Source organism: Chelonia mydas, chromosome 6 (genome assembly GCF_015237465.2).
Source record: "Chelonia mydas isolate rCheMyd1 chromosome 6, rCheMyd1.pri.v2, whole genome shotgun sequence".
In the NCBI taxonomy this organism is placed as follows: domain Eukaryota; kingdom Metazoa; phylum Chordata; order Testudines; family Cheloniidae; genus Chelonia; species Chelonia mydas.
In genome coordinates this window covers 102,281,642-102,302,470 of record NC_051246.2, presented here as the reverse complement: position 1 = coordinate 102,302,470, position 20,829 = coordinate 102,281,642, and the positions used below count along the sequence as shown (strand labels likewise).

General features: G+C 43.6%; 1 protein-coding gene across 4 annotated transcripts in view; it reads left to right on the top strand.

The window, feature by feature from the left end:
* RPS6KA5 (ribosomal protein S6 kinase A5) overlaps nucleotides 1-20,829 on the top strand; it is a 201,816-nt gene that overhangs the window by 168,569 nt on the left and 12,418 nt on the right. For all 4 annotated transcript variants that reach the window (XM_037900833.2, XM_043549097.1, XM_037900835.2 and 1 more), the window contains 2 exons: nucleotides 4,197-4,290; nucleotides 8,197-8,367. In XM_037900833.2, coding sequence (XP_037756761.1) covers nucleotides 4,197-4,290; nucleotides 8,197-8,367 — 265 coding nt within the window. The remainder of the gene's footprint in view (nucleotides 1-4,196; nucleotides 4,291-8,196; nucleotides 8,368-20,829) is intronic.

The following is a 20,829-nucleotide window of genomic DNA, read 5'->3' as shown; positions in this document are numbered from 1 at the left end:
AGAGGTGAAATCAGATCACCATCCTCCATAATGGAGATCTCGGAAGCCCAGGCGGTAATGGGGTATGCGAGGGAAGAGGGCACCAAGCAGGACATAACTCTTCTTCATCACCAGAGGAAGCATTAATACTCCCACCACAGCAGACGATTTCAAATAGTTCCAAGAACTGTTCAAAAGGGTAGCTCAGAGTCAGGACACCCATCACAAATTCCTCCAAATTCTACAGACATAGCTGACGTCTAAAATAGCGTTGTCATGAATGACGCCATCATGGAACTGGCGGAGACAGTCTGGCAAACACCAGCTACTGTCCCACTAGCATGCAAGAGGGCGGACGGGAAGTACTACATGCCCGCCAAGGGTATGGACTTCCTTTTTTCCCACCTACCACCCAACTCCTTAGTAGCAGAGGCCGCAAATCAGTGTGGCAAACAACCACAGTACAGGTGCACTCCACAGGACAAGGAATTCAACCTCTTCAGTCCGAGGGTCTATTCTTCGGTGACACTACAAGTGGTAAATTACAGTGTGCTCCTAGCCAAGTATGAGCATGATAATTATGGCAAGCTGAACGAATTTATTAATGACCTCCTAGAGGAAGGGCTTGCAAAATTCAAAGCCATACTAACTAAGGGACAGCTGGTTGCCAGAACGGCACTACAAACATCCCTGGACATAGCAGACACGAAGGTGAGAACAGCAGTCAGAGCTGTAGTAATGCACAGAGCATCATGACTGCAATCTTCGGGGATTCCAAAAGATCTCCAAGTGAAAGTGGAGGATCTCCCATTTGACAGAAAAGCCTTTTTCTACCAAAACAGACAAGGTCCTCCACTTGATGAAAGATTCCTGAATGACTCTCCATACTCTCGGTATACATACACCTGCCACGAAACAGAGACGTTACCAGCCATACCAATGAAACAGACAACCTCATTCCAACATCAGCAACAACAAGAATATGAACCCCAAAGTCAATGACCACTACCAATACAGAGTCCTACCTTTCGGCCTTTCCCTTGTGGGAGTAGTGGCACACTTCCGCAAACAAGGAATAATCATTTTCCCATATCTAAGCTGTTTACTAAAAGGGCCTACCCGCTTAGACGCAATAGACAACTTTCAGAGGACTATCACTCTCTTCTGGAAGGTAGGGTTACAAATAAACAAAAAGCGAAACTAGGTCCCATACAACAATTGGACTTCATCAGGGCTCGCCTCGACTATGGAGGCCGGGGCATCATTACCGATGAACAGATTCATAACTCTGACCAATCTTATCTAGGTAGTCACAACTAGCCCACAAATATTGGCATGAACCTGTCTACAACTATTAGATCACACGGTGGCCATGACCTTTGTGGTAAAACACGCAAGACTAAACATGTGCTGCCTACAAGGTTGGCTGAGTTCAGTGTACATATCAAGCAAACACAACCTGAACAGAAGCCTAACACTGCCATCAAAAGTACTGGAATCTCTACAGTGGTGGACAAGACTGGAGAATGTATGCACAACAGATGCCTCGTTGATAGGCGGGGCACCCATCTGAACTAGCGTATGATCCAAGGGAGGTAGTCATTTACCAAGACCCAACTACACATCAACCTACTAGAATTATGCGTGGTGTACAATGCCTGTCTTCACTTCCTCCCACTGATAAATTACGAAACAGTATGCGTGATGACCGACAAGATTCATTGCATGTTCTATATAAATTGACAAGGAGGAGCCCACTCTCACTCACTATGCATCGAGGCCATGAAGCTGTGGAACTGGTGCATAAATCACAATATAAATGTTGCAGTCTTCTACCTCCCCGAGTGCCAGAATATGACGACGGATACACTGAGCAGATAATTTTCTCAGGACCAGGAATGGTAAATGAACAGCAAAGTCCTACTATACATATTTCAATGATGGGGCTTCCCTCCCATCGATGTATTCACAACATCACAAAATCAAAAATGCCCCCACTTTTTCTCGAAAGCAGGAATGGGACCCCGATCACTGGGGGATGCCTTCCTAATCACCTGGGACAAATCACTCTTTATGCATTCCCACCGATACTGCTGCCCTCACAGGTAATACACAAGATACATGTCAACATAGCCAAGGTGATACTGATAGCCCTGACATGGCCCAGACAGAACTGGTACCCTTACCTGATGCACATGGTGGTATGCGCTGCATGAACTCTCCCACTTCGGACGGACTTGTTATCACAGGACGATGGTCAAGTTCTCCACCTGAATCTGGAGAAATTTCACCTGAAAGCATGTCTCCTACATGGTTCCATCATGATGAGTTACACTGTTCAGAACAGGTAAACATGTATTACTAAACAGCAGGATGTCAACCACGCGCAATGTATACCTCCAAAAATGGAAAAGATTCTCCTTATGGTGTCAGAAAAACAGATAACTGAAGTTACTGCACCACTTCTGTTAGTGTTGGACTACATATTAGAGTTAAAGAATCCGGGCCTTTCAAAAAGCTCCATTAAAATACACCTAGAAGCCATTACTGACTTCTGACTGAGATCGGAATATCAATATTTGTGCATCCAATCACCAGCACTTCCTCACCAGTATGCTGAATGTTTATGTGAAGGTATACCAACCTACATCAGTATGGGATTTAAACCTGGTGCTCAAATGCCTTACCAGACCTCCATTTGAATCCTTAGCTACCTGTTCCCTACTTCTTCTATCAGTGAAGATGGCATTCTTGGTTGCAATCACTTCCGCCTGGCGAGTTAGTGATACTGGGGCTCTCATAACCATATCTTTTTAGGGACAAGGTCACCTTGAGACTGCAAAATTCCTACGCAAAATGTCATCTTCCTTTCATCTAAACCAACTGATCCACTTTCCTTTTTACCCTAAACAACACAGGAACACACAAGAGACTATTCCACATACTCTAGACGCCCGACGCTCAATAGCATTTAATCTGGACAGAACAAAGCCTTTCCGAAAATCCCTAAGGCTTTTCGTTTCCACGAATGAACATTTCATAGGCTATATCCACACAGAGACTGTCAAAATGGATCTCTAGCTGCATCCAGTTCTATCAAAAGAACAAAACAGAACCCTTAACGGGGATCAGGTCTCATTCTACACTATCAGTAGCAATCTCAATGGCCTTTCTGAACAATGTACCAATAATAGACATATGTAGAGCTGCTACCTGGGCCTCTGAACATACATTCATGAACCATTATGAAATCACTCAAGGTCAGATGCCATGTTTGGCCTAACAGTGCTTTCTTCAACTATGCAAACAACTCTGAAGCCCCTTCTGTCCACAATGGGGAACTGCTCTACAATCACCTGAAGTGGAGTACCCACAGGGACATCACTCAAAGAAGGAGAGAAGGTTACTTACCTTGTGCAGTAATTGAGGTTCTTTGAGATGTTTGTCCCTGTGGGTGCTCCACTACCCACCCTCTTCCCCTCTACTTCGGAGTCTGCAATAGGGACTCCACGGTAGAGAAGGACCTGAGGGGATTAGATCATGCGCCAATGAGGCGCCAATGGCGCTGCAACTGACTACTGCCCACGTGCATCCCAAGCGGACACTGTTACCAAAAATCTCCGATGAACAGTGCCGGGATGCACCAATATCTGAAGTGGAGCATCCACAGGGACACACATCTTGAAGAACTTCAGTTATTGCACAAGGTGAGTAACCTCCTTTTTTTTTTTTTTTCTTTTCTGAAATTGATCCACTTCACCTATGATATTTGTAAGATTTCTTCAGAGTTCAAGTGTATAATGAATATAGTTGAGTATAGTGCTATTATTTAAAGTGATATTATTTTATGCAAAATGGATTTAATGTTTCCATACAGCTTTGGAAGTACTTCTCTGGCATGAGGGTGGAACAGGTAGTGCCAATGTTTCAAGCCTAATGGGCAAGTCTGAATTGCTTATAGTGTTCGTAAAATAACAAAGTTTTTATTCTTAATATGCCAAGACATGCCTGAATCATAAATTTGTTTTATTTATTTATTTACCCCCACTCTTGTTTGGTTGGTTCAGTTTGCTTGTTTGAAGGTTCTGATTTCTAATTGTGTATATCAAAAGGGCAACTGTTCTAATATTCCAAAATCTGGATTAGGAAGAGTTTAAAAAATAGATGTAACAATTTTCACTTTGAAATTTGCTCAGTTAAACTTGGTAATTTTCCAGAATGGAAGCCAACACCCAGAGGGAAATAACGGCTTTGAAACTCTGTGAAGGACACCCCAATGTAGTGAAGTTGCATGAAGTTTATCATGATCAGGTATTCTGAAGAAACTATAATAAGTATTTTCCAAACACATTTTGTTGTGTGTAGCATTAACTCTTGTGATAAAGCTTACTGCCACTCTGTATAGGCAGCTTTTTCCAACTAATTGAGTCTTGTCTATCTAGAAAAATTATAGCAAAAGCATTAAAGCCAAAGGAGATTACATTTTTATTTATATACAACAAAAATGTATTTGCGAGAACTCAGGTATACTTACCTTCCTTCAGAGGTATTGTGAAGTTTAATGATATATGTAACATGCTTGGGAATCCTTGAATTTATGGTGCCACATAAGTACCAAGATTATTTCATAATTTTGTTTGTTTTCATATGAGGCAACCCAAATAATATAATAAATTACCAAATTTAAAAGCAGCTCCTTTTTTAAAAAATATACTAGAATGTGCTTGAGTTTTATTTAGTTGTAGAAACCTCAGTTATCTACTGTATCCGAGCATAGCTCAAATGTAGTGGACAGTGGTGGCCTCAGGGAAACCAGAGCAGCTGGGGGCCTACTCTAACTTGTTCTGCTGGTGTAAGTTCCCCAGCAAAAGATCAGATATAATAAAGCTGAGCTCCTCTCCACCCCTGAAATGCCCCCAGCCCCTTCCAAAATATTTCCTATGCCCTTTATGCAAGGGTCTGAGAGAACAGCTGGTAGGCATATGCAGCACAAAAATGCACTTAGCAAACTGAAGAATCTGACCCACAATCTTTAAGGAAGGAGGAGATTTACATTTTCACTATTTATTCTTTATGTATTAAAATATGTTCAGAATGTATTATCAATGTACTTTTTTGAGTTCTTAAGCAGAAAAATCTGTTTAAATTAACTCTTCATGGCAAGGTGCTATATTTATTTTCTTCTTTTGAGCACAATCAATACTTAACAAACAAGATATAACAATAAATGTACTCTTAGATTACTGTGAATCTGAGTAGCCTACCTGCAACCAGCCACTCATCCTGCTTTTCATCCTTTTGCAACATGTATATAGTCACCACCTCGAGGCTTCCACAGACTAGAGCTGGTCAATTTTTTCCAAATTTTGAAATTTAAAAAAAAAATCACAATTTTTTTTCTCAAAAATTTCCTTATTTTGTACTAGCTCTACTACAAATCTAATCAGGTTCTCCATTGGGAATCCTGCTCCGATTGGACCTGCCAATGTTTGTCAGGCTGTGACTCTTTTTTGGCAAATCCTGGGACATTTGCCATTGAGAGAATATTTTTTATCCTCTTTCCCTGCCCCTTCCACTGTGTTCAGGGATACGGGGAGAGAATTGAGAAAAAGTAACCTGAGAAGCAGTGCCTTTAGCTTAACTAATTAGATATAGTCTCTGTGCCAAAAAATGCCCAACCATCTGCACAATTCTGCTCCTCCTAATACTGCCCATCACCATGGTTAGGGGACAGACAGAAGGTAATATCTCTGTTCCCCTCACATCTTTTCAGACTTGTCTCACCTGCCCCAGATTATATCCTTGGAAATTTTTGTTGGGAGATAGGACTGTGTAATGGGGTTTACAAATCCCAAACTGAGCATCGGCAGAAAGGAGAGGAGAGTCTTCCCTCCTTACAGGCAATCAGGCTGATCACACCCCTGCACAGCTACCAGAACTGCCAGTAATGGACTCATGCACCCACAGCTGTGACCAATGAAGTAAATAAGCCCAGCTATGAAAGAGGGAGAACAGAGGGAAAGGGGAGGCAAAAAGACCTGGGATAGCAGAGGGGCAACAGCCCATGCCATGCTGCTTCTGAGAAACTGACAAAGAGACAAAAGGAGACTGCAAGCCTTGGAGTTTAAGGGCTGATAGACTCCGTTTAAGTTAAGTATTCATGGACTGGTCTAATTGTAGATGAAGAGGACCAGTTAAGACAAACCTAGGACTCCTAGACAGACTGAATCAAGAGCAGTTGACAGGGTGACAATGGCCATATCAGATACTCATACCCATTGTTTTTCAAGGCTGGTTGGCTAACCAGCCCCATCTTACTTAAGGGAACTACTGAGTTCTCAATTCCAAGGTACCAAAATCTTTGTGGTGAAGGGCTGTAGCCCTTTTCAAGCTTGGTGAGGTCACGGCCCATCTGACAGAGTCAAGAAAGTGTGGGCTATGGTTCTCCCCCTTTTTATAGAGGCGAAGCCTATATAACAGTCTCCACAATGAGTGGGATTTCCCTGTGCTGGGGAATTCCTATGTAAAGAGGACAGGGATTTCCCAACTGAGGAAACACTACCTACTCTGTATCTCTACAGTCTCTGGGCAGGATTACCCTAACATAGGGAAACCCTGATCCAAAACACCCTGCTGGCTTCCTGTCTGTGAGTCTTCTGCCCGCCCCCCCCACACCGTGCCCCAACAACCTCATGCCCTACATTACTTCCCTGAAAATGCTATACTTGTCCCACTGCTCCCACCTTTACATCCCCATAGTCTTTCTGTTTTTCCTAGATCCCCAAACCTGACTGCTGTCTCGTTGATTTTCCATAACTCACCCCACAGCCCTACCAGTCTCATATTTCCAGCTGTCTCCCACAAATCTTATGTCCCTCCATCCAATATTCCTTAAGCCTCCCTGTCCTGGCCTCCCCGCATCAGCCCTCTTCAGTCTCTTTGTAGTTTTCCCCTACTCAGCAACCGTGTTGTCCTTCCCTCCTCCCATTATGATCATCTGCCAAATACACCTCCTTCAAAATGGCCCCTTCCTCAACATCCTTTAATGCCACCTCTTCTCCAGTACTCCACTAACCCCCTGCCAACAGTTAACAGGTTTTAAAGAAACAAGGAAATTCTCACAAAAAATACTATAATTTCTCCCAATCACAAGCAAACATATGACATTTACTCCAAATTCAGACTTTGTAAAGGTTCAAAAAAAGACTTCTCAAAATTAGTTTTAAGGAGTTAATCTTGTTGAAGTTGTAATTAAGTTTGTGTGTTTGAGCGTAATTCCATGTATTACGGATGCTTGTATGTTGGAAGGAAAAAGGAGTTTGTTGTGAAGTCGTGGGTTGCATTGGTGATATGTTTGGGCATTGCTGACAAGGCATGTGAATTGTGATTGGTCTTTATGTTAATGTTTGCCTTAAGTGGTGACTTCCTTGATTTTAAAAATTTTTGTCTTAAAGGAAATACACTCGCACAACCTTCCCTTTTAGTAACAAAGTTTACTGTTTGGGAATATTAAATATATGTTGTGGTTCTAGTAATGGTACAGCAGCAGCATGAATGCTTCTATGTGGGAGATGGGATCTGACGCAGTTGTGGATAATTAAAGACTTGGAAGTAAACTTTCAGGAGGCTGTGAAAGGAATTAGGAACTTTTTCTGCTATTAACTTTATGTCTGTGATTAATTCTTCATGCATAATGATAAAAAATGTACCCTTATGTGGAAGCAGGCAGTGTTCACCACTCTTTCAGCTAGTTTCTACCCACTAATGTGTATAAGTGAATCCCATAGATGTCAGTGGTAGCTGTGAGCATCAGACACCTCTAAGAGTAGGATTTGGTTCTTAATATTTTTGGTCTCGTGAAACAGCATTATAAACAGAAGCTTTACTCATCCTGACTTCTGGAAAGAGAGAACCTACTGCAGTATAGTATGTAGCTGGTGGAAGACAAATGTGTTGTAATGCAGAACAAAGAACGAGACAAAAGAACTGATGAGAAAAAAGTGCTGTTATGCTTTGCAGTTTAAAAGGCTATATTTTCCCACCTCTTTCTGTCTTAAATGATACAGGTTTTGTTTTTCCTAAATACAGTTGTGTAGTATTTTTAATACGAAACAGTAAAAAGTTAAGACCTAATTATTAATAATTAAAATCCTCAAAGTGTTGGTATATAATCTGATTTTTCTAAGGTTTCATATTAAACTGTTTTTTGTTTTCTAGCTTCACACATTTCTAGTAATGGAACTGCTGAAGGGAGGAGAATTGCTTGAACGCATTCAGAAAAAGAAACACTTCAGTGAGACAGAAGCCAGTTATATCATGCGCAAACTTGTTTCAGCTGTGAGCCACATGCATGATGTAGGAGTAGTCCATAGAGATCTGAAACCTGAGGTATAGTGTGTTATGATTGTATATATTATTGTTCTGATACTTTAGTTACACATTCTATAACAAAGCAGTGTAACCCTTTATTAAAGGGCATGGTTACTTTAATGGAAAAAGTACTGTAATTAGTGTGTTTTTCTTGCCTTTTTTTGTTTTTTATTAGGAAATGAGAGCTTCATACTTATTTACTGTCTAATTTTATTTTATTCCATTATGCTATGCAATCAATAGTAGAAACAATAAAATACTCAGATAAATAACTGATTTATAAACTTTGAATTTTTTATTTATAAACAATCTTAACTCCACCATGTAGCAACATGATGAGAAAAAAAATCTGTCTTCAAAATTCAATTTTGTCTCCTCAGGGACAAAAATTCTATTATGTTCTGATCATAAATGTATGGTTATTGCATAGCATAGCTACAAAGTGGCATTAAGGTTGTTTCAGTGCCTTTACTGTCCATTTCCAGGCCTCCTTGTACTTCACTGTGAATTCCTGGGTTTGAAGTGGTTGTTTTTGATGGAATTACAGTGTCCTTGTACTGTTTTTACCCTCAACCTTACTCTAGTTTAATACAGTTTTCACCTGAGAAATAATATAGGTGACAAGGTAGTGGGTCTGGTAGTTTAAAAAGAGGGTTGTGGGGATCAGCAGGAGTCTGAACTAAAATCGTTGCCTGAAGCCAGAACTCTGAGGGGATAAGAAAGTAATCTGCCTCCATCAACCCACTAAACCTACTAAACTCCACCAAAAAACAGAGCACTGCGATGCAGAGGATGGATTCTCAACATAAAAATTAAAAATACCTCATTCAGAAGGGTGTTTCCAGCTCACAGTGTGGAGAGGCCTCTCAGACTCCAGGTGAACACACAGCAGTCAAAGCAGACAGAAATGTGAAGGCTGAAGAAAATGAGTCACCAAGGCAGACAATTTGGGAGTTGATCTTCAAGGTCTTGAGAAATGATCTGATGACTGATTCTAGCAGTAAAGAAGGAAGTAACTGATTTGAAAGGTTGAGTCATTGTCTGTGCCAGAGATTGGCCTAAGAAGCTAGTGAGAGACAGCCATTGCTGCAGAGCTGCATGACACTGTTGGAACACAGAGAGAAGCAGCTTAAATTGGATGATCTAGAAAACAGAGTGCGAGGAACAACGTCAGAATTGAGAGACTGCCTGAAAATGCTGAAGGAGGAAATACAATCCAGTATGTAAAAATTTTAATCGCAGATTTGTTAAATCTCCGTTCTCTAGAAGACATGAAAGTGGAGAGAATGCATATGGTTCTGTTCTGTCCACTTGGAGCTTATAATAGACCCAGTGATTTGATTGTGAAATTTCATCAATATCAGCAGAAAGATTTAACTATGGAAAGAGCCAGAGAACATTCAGAGTTTATACCCAAAGATGACAAGTTGTAATTTTTGCATGACCACTCTCCCTAACTTTAAAAAAGAGAAGAGAGTTGGGGGAAGTTTCAGCAGCACTCAAGAGGGCAGATATATGCTACTGATGGGGATTCCCATTTAAATTCTCATTTAGCTTTCAAAATCCGTTTTACCCAGTAAGAGACGTTACACAAGGAAAAACTACAGTCCACTCACTTGGGATAGAAATCAAAATCTCAGAAAGGCAAGAGGATACTCTGGAGGTGGAAACTAAGTATAAAATGGTGAAAATATCTTGACAGATGGTGAAACCCAAGAAAAGGAGGATAGGAAAAGAAAGACTCGAGAGAATGTACTGTCATTGGCAAAAAATGAACTTGTACAAGAGGACTCAGATACATGAGTAGTTACCAAAAGATTACCCTGAAAGGAATTCTTGAGAGTCATCAAAAATGAGCAGTTTAACAGTAACTGTTAATGTTATAAAGAAAATAGTATGAAGTATGTTTCATAGAATCATAGAATATCAGGGTTGGAAGGGACCCCAGAAGGTCATCTAGTCCAACCCCCTGCTCAAAGCAGGACCAAGTCCCAGTTAAATCATCCCAGCCAGGGCTTTGTCAAGCCTGACCTTAAAAACCTGTAAGGAAGGAGTTGGGATGATTATAACTGTATTTAGTGTAGAGTATATGTAGGACAATGGGGCGCGGGGGGAGGGGGGGTGGAGTGTCCCAGGGATGGGGAGATTGGAGAAAATAGAAAGGGGTTGTTGAGGAGCACTTAGGGGTTCTGTGTAAATCCTCCCCATGTGACTCAAATAATAGGATGGCAATCTATCCCTAAGGTCTCATAGGTGGAGAATGTAACTCCTTTGGATTGCAAGACAAACAGTTCATGGGGAAAGTTAATGTGTTTAGGGTTCAAGAAAGCACAGTCGTTTGGTGTTTTGCTATTTTGGTATTTTATTTTTAAAATAAGGGGAATAATGCAGGAGAGGGGTGGGAGGGAGAATTAATACAAGACATAGCTATGGAAATTTACAAACAGAAATCACGCCATATTCAGGCACATGGTTCTGAATAGAACATAATTTGCAACAAGAGACATTGGCCACTCAAGGGTTCATGCTATCAAACAGCTAAATAATCACAGTTTCAAGTTTTTCAATAAGCTAAATAGTTAGTTATTCTCAGTGGTTGTTCCTTTTAAAATAACACCTTTGAATTTTAAGGGGCTAAATAATGTCGTTAAGAGGAAAAAAGCCCTGGCTGAATTTTTAAAAAACCTCACTCTCAGATTATTTTACTTCAAGGAACTCATTTTTAGGAGTGGCATATTATGGGCATGAAAAGATGATTGGTTTCCAATCACAAGCAAAAAAAAAAAAAGACTTCTTTAAAATACTGCAACACTTTGGGGAAGGGAAATTATACTTGGAGGAGACTTCAGCTGCATACCAATTCCTTATTGGACAGGTCAGATAAAGAAGATGAAGTGTATAGGGAAGCAAGTGCAGCATTGATTTCTCTGTGCCAAAAATTCAATCTCTCAGTTTGCTGGAGACAAATGCATTTAGGGGAATGAGATTACACATTTTATTCACATGCTCATCATTTACATGCTCGAATAGATTTCATGTTAATCTCTAAATCGTTAATGAAGTGAACAAGACCTTTTGTACAGAAGAGGAACAATGGATTCTTCTTTGAGCTATTGGACATGTCCATTTCAATGTAGGTGTGTGTGTGTCTTGTGCACAGATGTCAGAGATATTTTTTTTCCCTCAGTGCTACCCATTAAGGTGGCTCGAATGCCCCCTTTTGCTGCGCCACAGCATGCTGGTATAAGAGGGCGGAGCTGAGCACCTCCTGTTCCTTCTTGCCACCAGTGGTGGTTTTCAGAGTGATCTCAGACTTGTTTACTCAAGTGCATCCCTCTCATTTTAAATAGTTGCAGTTAATTATTGTTTCTTATTAGATAGATAGTTTCTCAAGTAAGTTAGTGTTGTGTTTCTGTTTTTGGTGTCCTTTGGTACTGTTTCTTTTCTTTTGGTACCAGGCTTGGAACCACAAGGATGCCCTGCTCCTCAGGGTTTAAGTCCTGCTGGTCAGTGATCCTCATCCAACCTGCCTGAACTGCTTGGGCGAGGCCCACATTAGTGACAAGTATCACATTTGCAAGAGCTTCAGTCCTCACTTAAAACAGCGAGACTTATGTGCTAGATTATGGGAAGCAACATTTTGACCCCCCCAGTCAAGTCATTGCATGGGGAGAGCACCGCAAGTACTTCACAATGGGTATGGAGTGCTCCATTAGATGTATTTTTGGCTTCTCTATCCTGATCCCTGGTACCAAAGAAGAGACCCAGACCTTCCTCAGGCTCAGCATCTTGTTCATCAGCCTCAGTACCCAGGCAAGATAGAGGCAAGGACTCTACTAAACATGTGGCACAGAGAGCTACCTCAGAAGCCTCACCTCCTAAGAAGTGTTCGCTGCCTCCAAAGCTCATGCCAGGTTCAGTGAAGTTGTCCTGAGAGACATTTCAGGTGCCAACAGTTGATGGCACACCCATCTACCCCAGAAGCATATGCAGCCGGAAGAGACTTTGTTAGTGCCTCATTACAGGTTTCACCAGCATTGGAAACTGTCCGACTGGTTCTTGCTGCCGCAACTCACTCCTCACTGCACCAAGAATCCTCAAGTACCACTATTTACACCTCCTCTCAAACCAGTCTTATCAAGAGGGAACCTTTCATGATTTCTCTGGTACTACCCTCTCAGGGTTCAGGATAATTCTCTCCGGTACCATCTGCACCAGCACCTCAATTCTTGGAAGCCTCTGACTCTTCATCCTCTGACTTGGAAGTGCGGTCCTTTGTATCCTGGACAGGACACAGCACTGTGGTAGGAATTTCGGGCATTTATCATGGAGGGCTGCTTCGTTGCCAAGACATTGCTACAAGCTATGCTAGACGTTGCAGACACTTTGGCCACAGAAATGGCTTCGGCAGTGACCATGAGAAGGGATTCCTGGCTGCAGAATTTGGGCATTGCTCCCGATGTGCAGCAGACCATAGAGAACTCCAGGGGGAATTCTGTGCCTAAAAATTCTGTGTACAATATTTAAAAATTCTGTGAAAGTTTGCATATTTTATTTGTCAAAATAACAAAATATAATCAGGCCAGTTTCTATTATTTTGGTAATTTATTTCAAAATCCCTGTCAGCAACAATGTCTGTAACAATACAGACAACAAAAAATATTCAGGAAATGTTTTTTTGACAAACAGATTCCTTACTAAACATATTAATACAGAACTTTGCATAATAATTCATTTAAAATACAGAAACGTATTTCCCGCAACTCTGAGAAAGAATGCAAAGGCTTGGGAAGTCAGAGTAATGGAGGAGCTGAGGGAAAGGGAAGTAGTTGCTGGGCAGGAGCCTAGGTGTGAACCTGGAGGATTGTTGGGTTTGGGTGGAAGAAGTAATATGGAACAGGTTTTCTCTTGGGCGGGAGGGATTATTAGGGGGCCTCCCACATGGGTGGCAGGTTTGTATAATTTTTGATGGTGCCCAAGTGGATCCGTCCCATCCATAGGATGGACTGGGGCAACTTCCCCGGGCCTCGCGCTTCGGGGGGACACGGGGTCCAGGGTGGCCTGGGGGGTTAGTGGGGTGCCTGGCGCCGACAGCAGCGAGCAACCCTGCTCCGCCCCGCCTCTTCCCACCCCGCCCCCACTCCACCTCTTCCCCGAAGCCCCTGCCCCTGAGCAATGCCGGGAGCCGGCGAGGTGGAGTGGAGTGGGCTGCTGCCAGCGCCAGGCCCCCCGCTAACTCCCCAGGCCGCCTTGGACCCCGTGACCCCCTGAAGCACAAGGCACGGGTAGGCACCACCATGTTGTGCGATGAACACTTGACAAAATTACCAGACTTAGTGACGGACATTGGGGGCGGGGTGGTATTATGTCATTCAATCATTCAGCCCATAAAATAGCACACATTTTGCCACACCAAAAAAACCCCAGTAACCTAGCTAATAAATAACAAATTCAACTCATATAATTAATGAAAAATGTGTGTACTGTATATGAGATTATATGAGAAATGAAAATTGGCCAATGAGCTGGGAGCTGGGTCAGTGCTGGGGATGCACTCCGGGGATGGGGGGAGCGACTCCGGGGATGGGGGGAGCTGCCCCCGAGGTGAGAGCGCCCCATGTTGCCGATCCATGGCGCAGAGCCCCCCAAAGCATGGGGCCCAAACATTGGTGGAGCTGGGCCCACCTTCATGAATATTGATGGAGCATAGGCACCACGGGCCCATATAACTCGCTGTCTATGCCCTCATGCAGACACTAGTTGACCCCTAGCCTCTCCCATTCAGTCAGGCATATCTGCCCCTCTCCCCATGTGTCCCTGCACCCCCACTCCCATTCAGCCCCAGTCTGTCTCCACCCCACTAGCCCTTCTGAACCCCAGTCTGTGACCCAGCATCCCCGTGTGCCCTACTCTTTGTCCCCCACATCATGTGTCTTCTCACCTGGCTCTACAGGCAGGGTGCTGTAAGGCAGTGGTTCTCAAAGCCAGTCCACCGCTTGTTCAGGGAAAGCCCCTGGCGCGCTGGATCAGTTTGTTTACCTGCCGCATCTGCAGGTTTGGCCGATCGTGGCTCCCACTGGCCGCGGTTCGCTGCTCCAGGCCAATGGGGGCTGCGGGAAGGGCGGCCAGCATGTCCCTTGGCCCGCGCCGCTTCCCGCAGCCGCCATTGGCCTGGAGCGGCGAACCATGGCCAGTGGGAGCCACGATCAGCCGAACCTGCGGACACGGGAAGTAAACAAACCTTTCCCTGCACAAGCGGCGGACCGGCTTTGAGAACCACTGCTGTAAGGAACATAGCCTATTCGCATTCCACTTTAGGGCTGGCTGAGCCGGCTGCCCTCTGTTCTGGTGCCACAGCATCCCCTGGTGGGTGAAAGGCATAATTGCAGCATCTCTCCGGCAGAATGTATTTTCTGCAGAGAAAAAAAATTGCGGGGGACATTAATTATGTGCACGGACAGGGGCACAGAATTCTCCCAGAAGTAAGAGAAGACTTGGTGTTTGGTGGCCAGGTGCTTTTTTCTGACACAATAGATGAAACTTCACTACTTCAAGGATTATAGGGCTACCCTGTGTTCCTTGGGGGTCTATACACTGGCAGTGCAGAGGCACCATTATGACAGACAACAGCAGCAGCAACAATACTGGCCACAACACCCCTTTGGGCTGTCTGTCCTTCCCCCGAGAGAGCAGGACTACCCTAGCAAGGGGCATAGGTCCCAAAGGTGGAGGCATTCTGGTCTTGGATTTGGCCAGTCCACTCTCCCTCCTTTGGTGCCGCCAAGTGCTCATTTTGACTCATTAGTCCAAAGCAGTGATCTGGTCATGACTTCTACTGGCCCTTCTACAGGACTTCGGGAACAGGATAGGCCATTTTCTCAGTGTTTGAGACTCAATTACTACAGATAGCTGAGTCCTAAGCCCTGTCAGTTTAGGTTATCCAGTTCCTCTCCACACCGTCTGTATCTGTCCCTCTTCAGGGCCCCCTCCCATGAGATACTGCTTCTCGAGCAGGTCTGTTTTTTTTCTGGCTTTGGGAGCAATGAAAGAGATTCATCCGGAACACTGGGCTCAGGGTTTTATTCCTGATATTTTCTGGTTTCCAAATCCAAGGGAGGGGTCAGACCTATTCTAGACATCCACAACCTTAACAATATATCAGATACATAAGGTTCCTAATGATCATCCTATCAACTATCCTCCCCGCATTGACTCAGAATGATTGGTTTGCTGCTCTAGACCTTAAGGATGCTTATTTCCACATAGCAATCCTCCCGAGCCACAGATTTCTCCAATTTGTTGTGGCGAACTGTCGTTTTCAGTAACTGGTCTTTCCTTTTGGTCTGCCTTCTACTTCCCGGGTTTTTACCACTTGTATGGATGTGGTGGCATTGTACCGCAGGAAGAAGGAAATCCATGTCTTCCCATATCTGGATGACTGGCTACTAAGGGCAGGTTCACAGAAGAAGTCCTTTCTCACTTACATATTTTACACTGCACCTATACAACACTCTAAACACAAGAAAGTCAACGCTGGTTCCTACTTAGAAAATAGAGTTCATTGGGTCCCTAATAGACTCTGTGTGTTTGAGAGCATTTTTGTTGATCGACTGTTACCAGACTATTTGTTGCCTTTGTCTTGGTCTAAAGTCTCCACCTCCCACGACATTTCATGTGTGCATGAGGTTCTTGGCCACATGTCTGCATGCACACAGATGATTCAGTTTGCAAGGTTGCGCCTTAGCCCTATTCAAATGTGGCTTATGACCGTTTACCATCTGACTTTTTCCCCCGTGGAAGGTTAGTCTGCCTCCCTCTGTTAATTTTGGGCTTCTTTCACTGGTGGACAGTTCAGGGGAATGTGTGTCAAGGCATTCCCTTTGTCCAGCCTTTACCAACCAGGACTATTGTCACCCACGGCTTCCTGTTAGGTTAGGGAGCACATCTGGGGTCGCTGAAAATTCAGAGTCTGTGGGCAGAGCAGGGAGCTTCACTGCATATCACAGTCCTGGAGTTTCAGGCAATCTGCAGTGCCTGTCACACTTTCCCAGAATGCATCAAGTCTTCTGTGGTTCACATACTTACAGACAATACCACCATGATGTATAAGGCAATGATTATGTCATGTAGGTCACAGAAGTCACGGAATCCATGACTTCCAGAGACCTCCATGACGTTTTCTGACATTTCCGGGACTGTCGGGCTGGAGGTGTCAGGCAACGGTGGTCCCAAAGCTCTGAGTCGCCGCGGGCTGCAGGGCAACCCCACAGCTCCAAAGTGCCAGCCCCAGAGCGCCAAGTCACAGCAGGGGACCTCCACAGCTCCGAGCTGCAGCAGGTAGTGGGTGAACCCTGCAGCTCCAAGCGACCAACCCAGGAACTCCCAGCTACAGCTATTTTTTTTTTTTTTTTTGTAAAAGGTCACAGTCAGATCACAGGCTTCCGTGAATTTTTGTTTATTGCCCCTGAGCTGTCCATGACTTTTACTAAAAATAACCATGACAAACTCTTAGCCTTAGCGGTGTATTATGTGAACAGGCAAGGGGGAGCACACTCTAAAGTGCTCTGCCAAGAGACTATCAGGCTGTGGCAGTTCTGCATTGAGGAGGGTGTCACTCCAATAGCTGGACACTTGCCCAGAGTCCAGAATCATCTCACAGATCATCACAGTGGGAATTTTAACCTGGATCAGAAGCGGTGCCTGGAGCCCAGTGTTCTGCAAGTCATCTTCGTGGCTTGGAGCATCCCGACGATCTTCCTGTTCACTATGAGGGACAATAGGAAACATGGACTTTTCTGCTCTCGAGGGGGCCTCAGTCCAGTTTCCCTGACCAATGCCTTTCCACCTCAGTTGGCAGTCAGCTCCCCTGTATGCTTTCCCTCCGATCTCAATCATTTCACTGGGCTGAGACAGTGTTGTTTTTCCAAGCTTGCACTTTCATTTCAGCCTCCCATAACCCTTCCTCTCCATCCTGACCTGGTTGCACTTTGAATCCTGGTCTCAGCTCCCTGCATCTTATGGTGTGGCTGTTCCATGGTTGAATGAGGAGGAAGAGCAATGTTTGGTGACTGTTCGACAGGTGCTGCTCAGTACTAGAAAACCCCCTCCACCAGGATGGCCTATTCAGCAAAGTGGAAGTGTTTTTCAATGTGGTTATTGGCCCACAGAGTTCAGCCAACACTGGGTAGTATCCAAGACATCTTGGAGTATTTTCTGCATCTTCAGTTGTTGGTGTTACACTTAGCTCATTGACGGTATATCTAGTGCCAATAGCCTTTCATCCACCCATTCATGGAAGATCAGTGTTTTTCAATGATGGTGAGATTTTTAAAAGAAATCCTTTGTCTCCATTCAATGGTCTGGGAATCGGTTCACATGTTGGACCTTAACACAGTCTTAGCAACTCTGATGGGACCTCTGTTCGAACATTTAGATTCCTGTCCCTTTCCTCTCTTGTGTCAAAAAACTGTATTCCTTGTGGCAGTAACATCTGCAAGGAGAGCGTGAGAGCTGCAGGCTTTGATAACAGAGCCTCCTTACATGCAATTATCCCAAGACAAAGTGACATTGCGGCTGCACCTGAAATTTGTATCTAAAGTGGTCTCTGTTTCATTTAAACCCGGCGGTTTCATTTGCCTGTGTTTTTGTCCTAAGCCGCTTACCTCTGGAGGAGCAGCATCTTCACACATTAGACCTCAAACTGTGTCTGGCCTTCTACCTTGGCAGGACTAAATTCTTTTGGGCTTCACCTTGTCTGTTAGTGTTGTATGCAGACTATATGAAGGGACAGGCAGTCTCCTCACTGACTATCCAGAAGTGGATAACTTCCTGCATCCAGGCTGCATACAAAACAGCTTTGGCTACGCCCCCTCTATCTTAGCAAGCTCATTCTATGAGAGCACAAACTATGCCAATAGTGTTCCTATATCTCAATATTGGATATTTGCAGGGCTGCCACGTGGTCATCAGTATATATTTTTATGAACCCTTATGCCATTACTGCAGCATCCATATCAGATGCAAACTTTGGGAAGGCAGTTTTGCAGTCTTTGTTTAAATAGAATCTGAGCCACACCCCCTGGGTATAGCTAGTGAGTCATCCAAGTGGAATTTATGGCTGCATCTACTGGAAGAAGAAGAAACAGTTACTTACTATAACTGTGGTCCTTGGAGATGTGATGCAGATGTGTATTCCACGACCCACCCTCTGACCCATCTGCATCAGAATCTAGTCTCTGGGCATTCACTGCAAAGGAACTGAGCGGGGTGCGGGCAGCACTGCCTCATATAGACAGGGAAGGGGGAATAGCTACGAGATGCGAGGGCTGCTCCTCTACAGATACTTCTACATCACATTTCAAAGAACCACAGCTACAGTAAGTGACTGTTTCTTTACTACTAATAAAAGGTAATAGCAATGTGATGTGGATTAGTATCAAGTGCCTACTGGTTACTGTCACGTCTCCCTATTAACTGTATTTGATTTAAAAATGAAAAATAATGAATCAGCTGCAAACTAATACAGTAACTACTCATTCTGAACCTTGATGCCCTTCTGATCATGCAACCACACCTTCCTTTCAAATCAGTTCTTCTGCAGTGGTTAAACAAACAAACAAAAACCCAACCAACAACTCTATTTTGTAAAACAAGATACTCCACTGTACAGTCTTCTCCCTGTAGGTAGAGGATGAGAGGACAAACCAAACATGACAGAGATATAGACACATTGCTTAATGCACTGTTGGAAAGTGCTCAGCTATTGTAGAGATAATTATGGCATAAAAACCAGAACAGAATAGAATTTCTTCATTAGGACTGACCCTCAAGGGATGGTTATAATATATGACCTGAGTGCAAATGAGGTAGCTCAGGGGTCTCAAACTCAATTTGCCTTAGGGCCAGAGTCAGTCCTGAAATCCTCCCAGCGGGCCAATAATGTCACTGAAGATGGTGTTCAGAAAAGAAAACGTTTATATTGTATTTTTTATTTTGAATTTCTTAGAAATAATAAAACTGTCCTACAACTTTATATAATTCTTTGCCTGCCAGAGAGTCTTTAGTGTTTGCCAGAGACCTGGCAATGCTTCAGTTCTGTCAGTTTGTTGTTGATTGGCCTCTGTGACTGAGCAGTTGAAACCTTCAAGATTGCAGCAAGGTGTGCATCAGATAGTTGTGTTTGGTATTTTGACTTGTTTATATTCATTGTGGAAAAAAGTGATGCTGCTTCCATGGCTGACTCTGCCCGGCAACTAATGATGATTTCTCTGTCCCTCTCCCCCAGCCAATGGGAGCTACGGGGGGGGGGGGGGGGCGGCACCTACAGTGGACATTGCGGGCAGCGTGTCTGCCTGCTTCTCTCCTCCACGGGCCGCAGTTGGGAGGTTCTTGGGCCGCAGATGGCCTGCGGGCTGGGAGTTTGAGACCCCCTGAGATAACTGTTATCTCAGAAGATTCCCAGCCACTTTCTGTCTGGAATTTAATATTCTGTCCCATTTACAACTGGGGCAACTGTTACTCTTTTTGCAGAATATTGTGTGTTATGGTTGCCTAGCATACAATTGTTTATAACTGTTTCAAAGTTAAAGGCTAAAGAAGTCTGTGCGGTAATGGTACTAAGGTCCTTTTGAAAATCTCACCCAAAAACCTAAGTGACTTCAGAGCAAAAGGATTTGAAAATGCTACCCTTTGCTCTTGTGTACTGTCTGAATTAGTGAACATAATAAATCATTGGGGTGTGTCATGAAATTCTAACAAGATAAGAAAATATATTGCCAAAATGCTTAATGAAGAAGATTGCTGTTTCTCTGTCCATCAGAGAAAAAGTAGCATTTGAGGCAGGTTGTTATAAATATGGCACCATGTGGAACAGAGTCCCCCCATTTACTCTTGTTACCATCTTAATTTAAAGACTGGTTCAGATGTTAGGTTGTAAGGGAGTACTTCATTCTCTTAATAAACTGGGCACATTCTTCAACTTATCTGAATAGTGCTAATCTGTAAGAACGGAAATCTGAGAAGTTGAAGTAATGAAGGGTTACTTGTTAGCGAACGGTTCTCAGAATTTACTGCCTCCACACAGTCAGACTAGCCCTTCCTCTCTTTTTCCTGCTTGTTGTTCTTAAAGTTACTATTTTAAGGCAGTCAGGAACTGAGGGTGGGATGCAGTTTTCCCCATATAGATGTGGTCAGTGCACCTTTCTGCAAAAACATGAGACCCCATTTAGGCTCTAACTACTCTTTTAACAGTACTGGTCAGGGTTGCTTGGTGTGTCTATGTAGATTTGGTGAAATACCGATAAATAAACTAATTTATTTACATGGCAGTTACATAAGTCATTAAAGTAGAAGAGCGAGTTCTTAATTATGAGGCAGCCCTCCCTATCGATGCTACTATGCTATATAGGCTTGAGATGTTTCGTTCTGTAAGGGATTGGAACCCATTGGACAGTAGCAAAATTTAGGGAATTCACTGCAGTA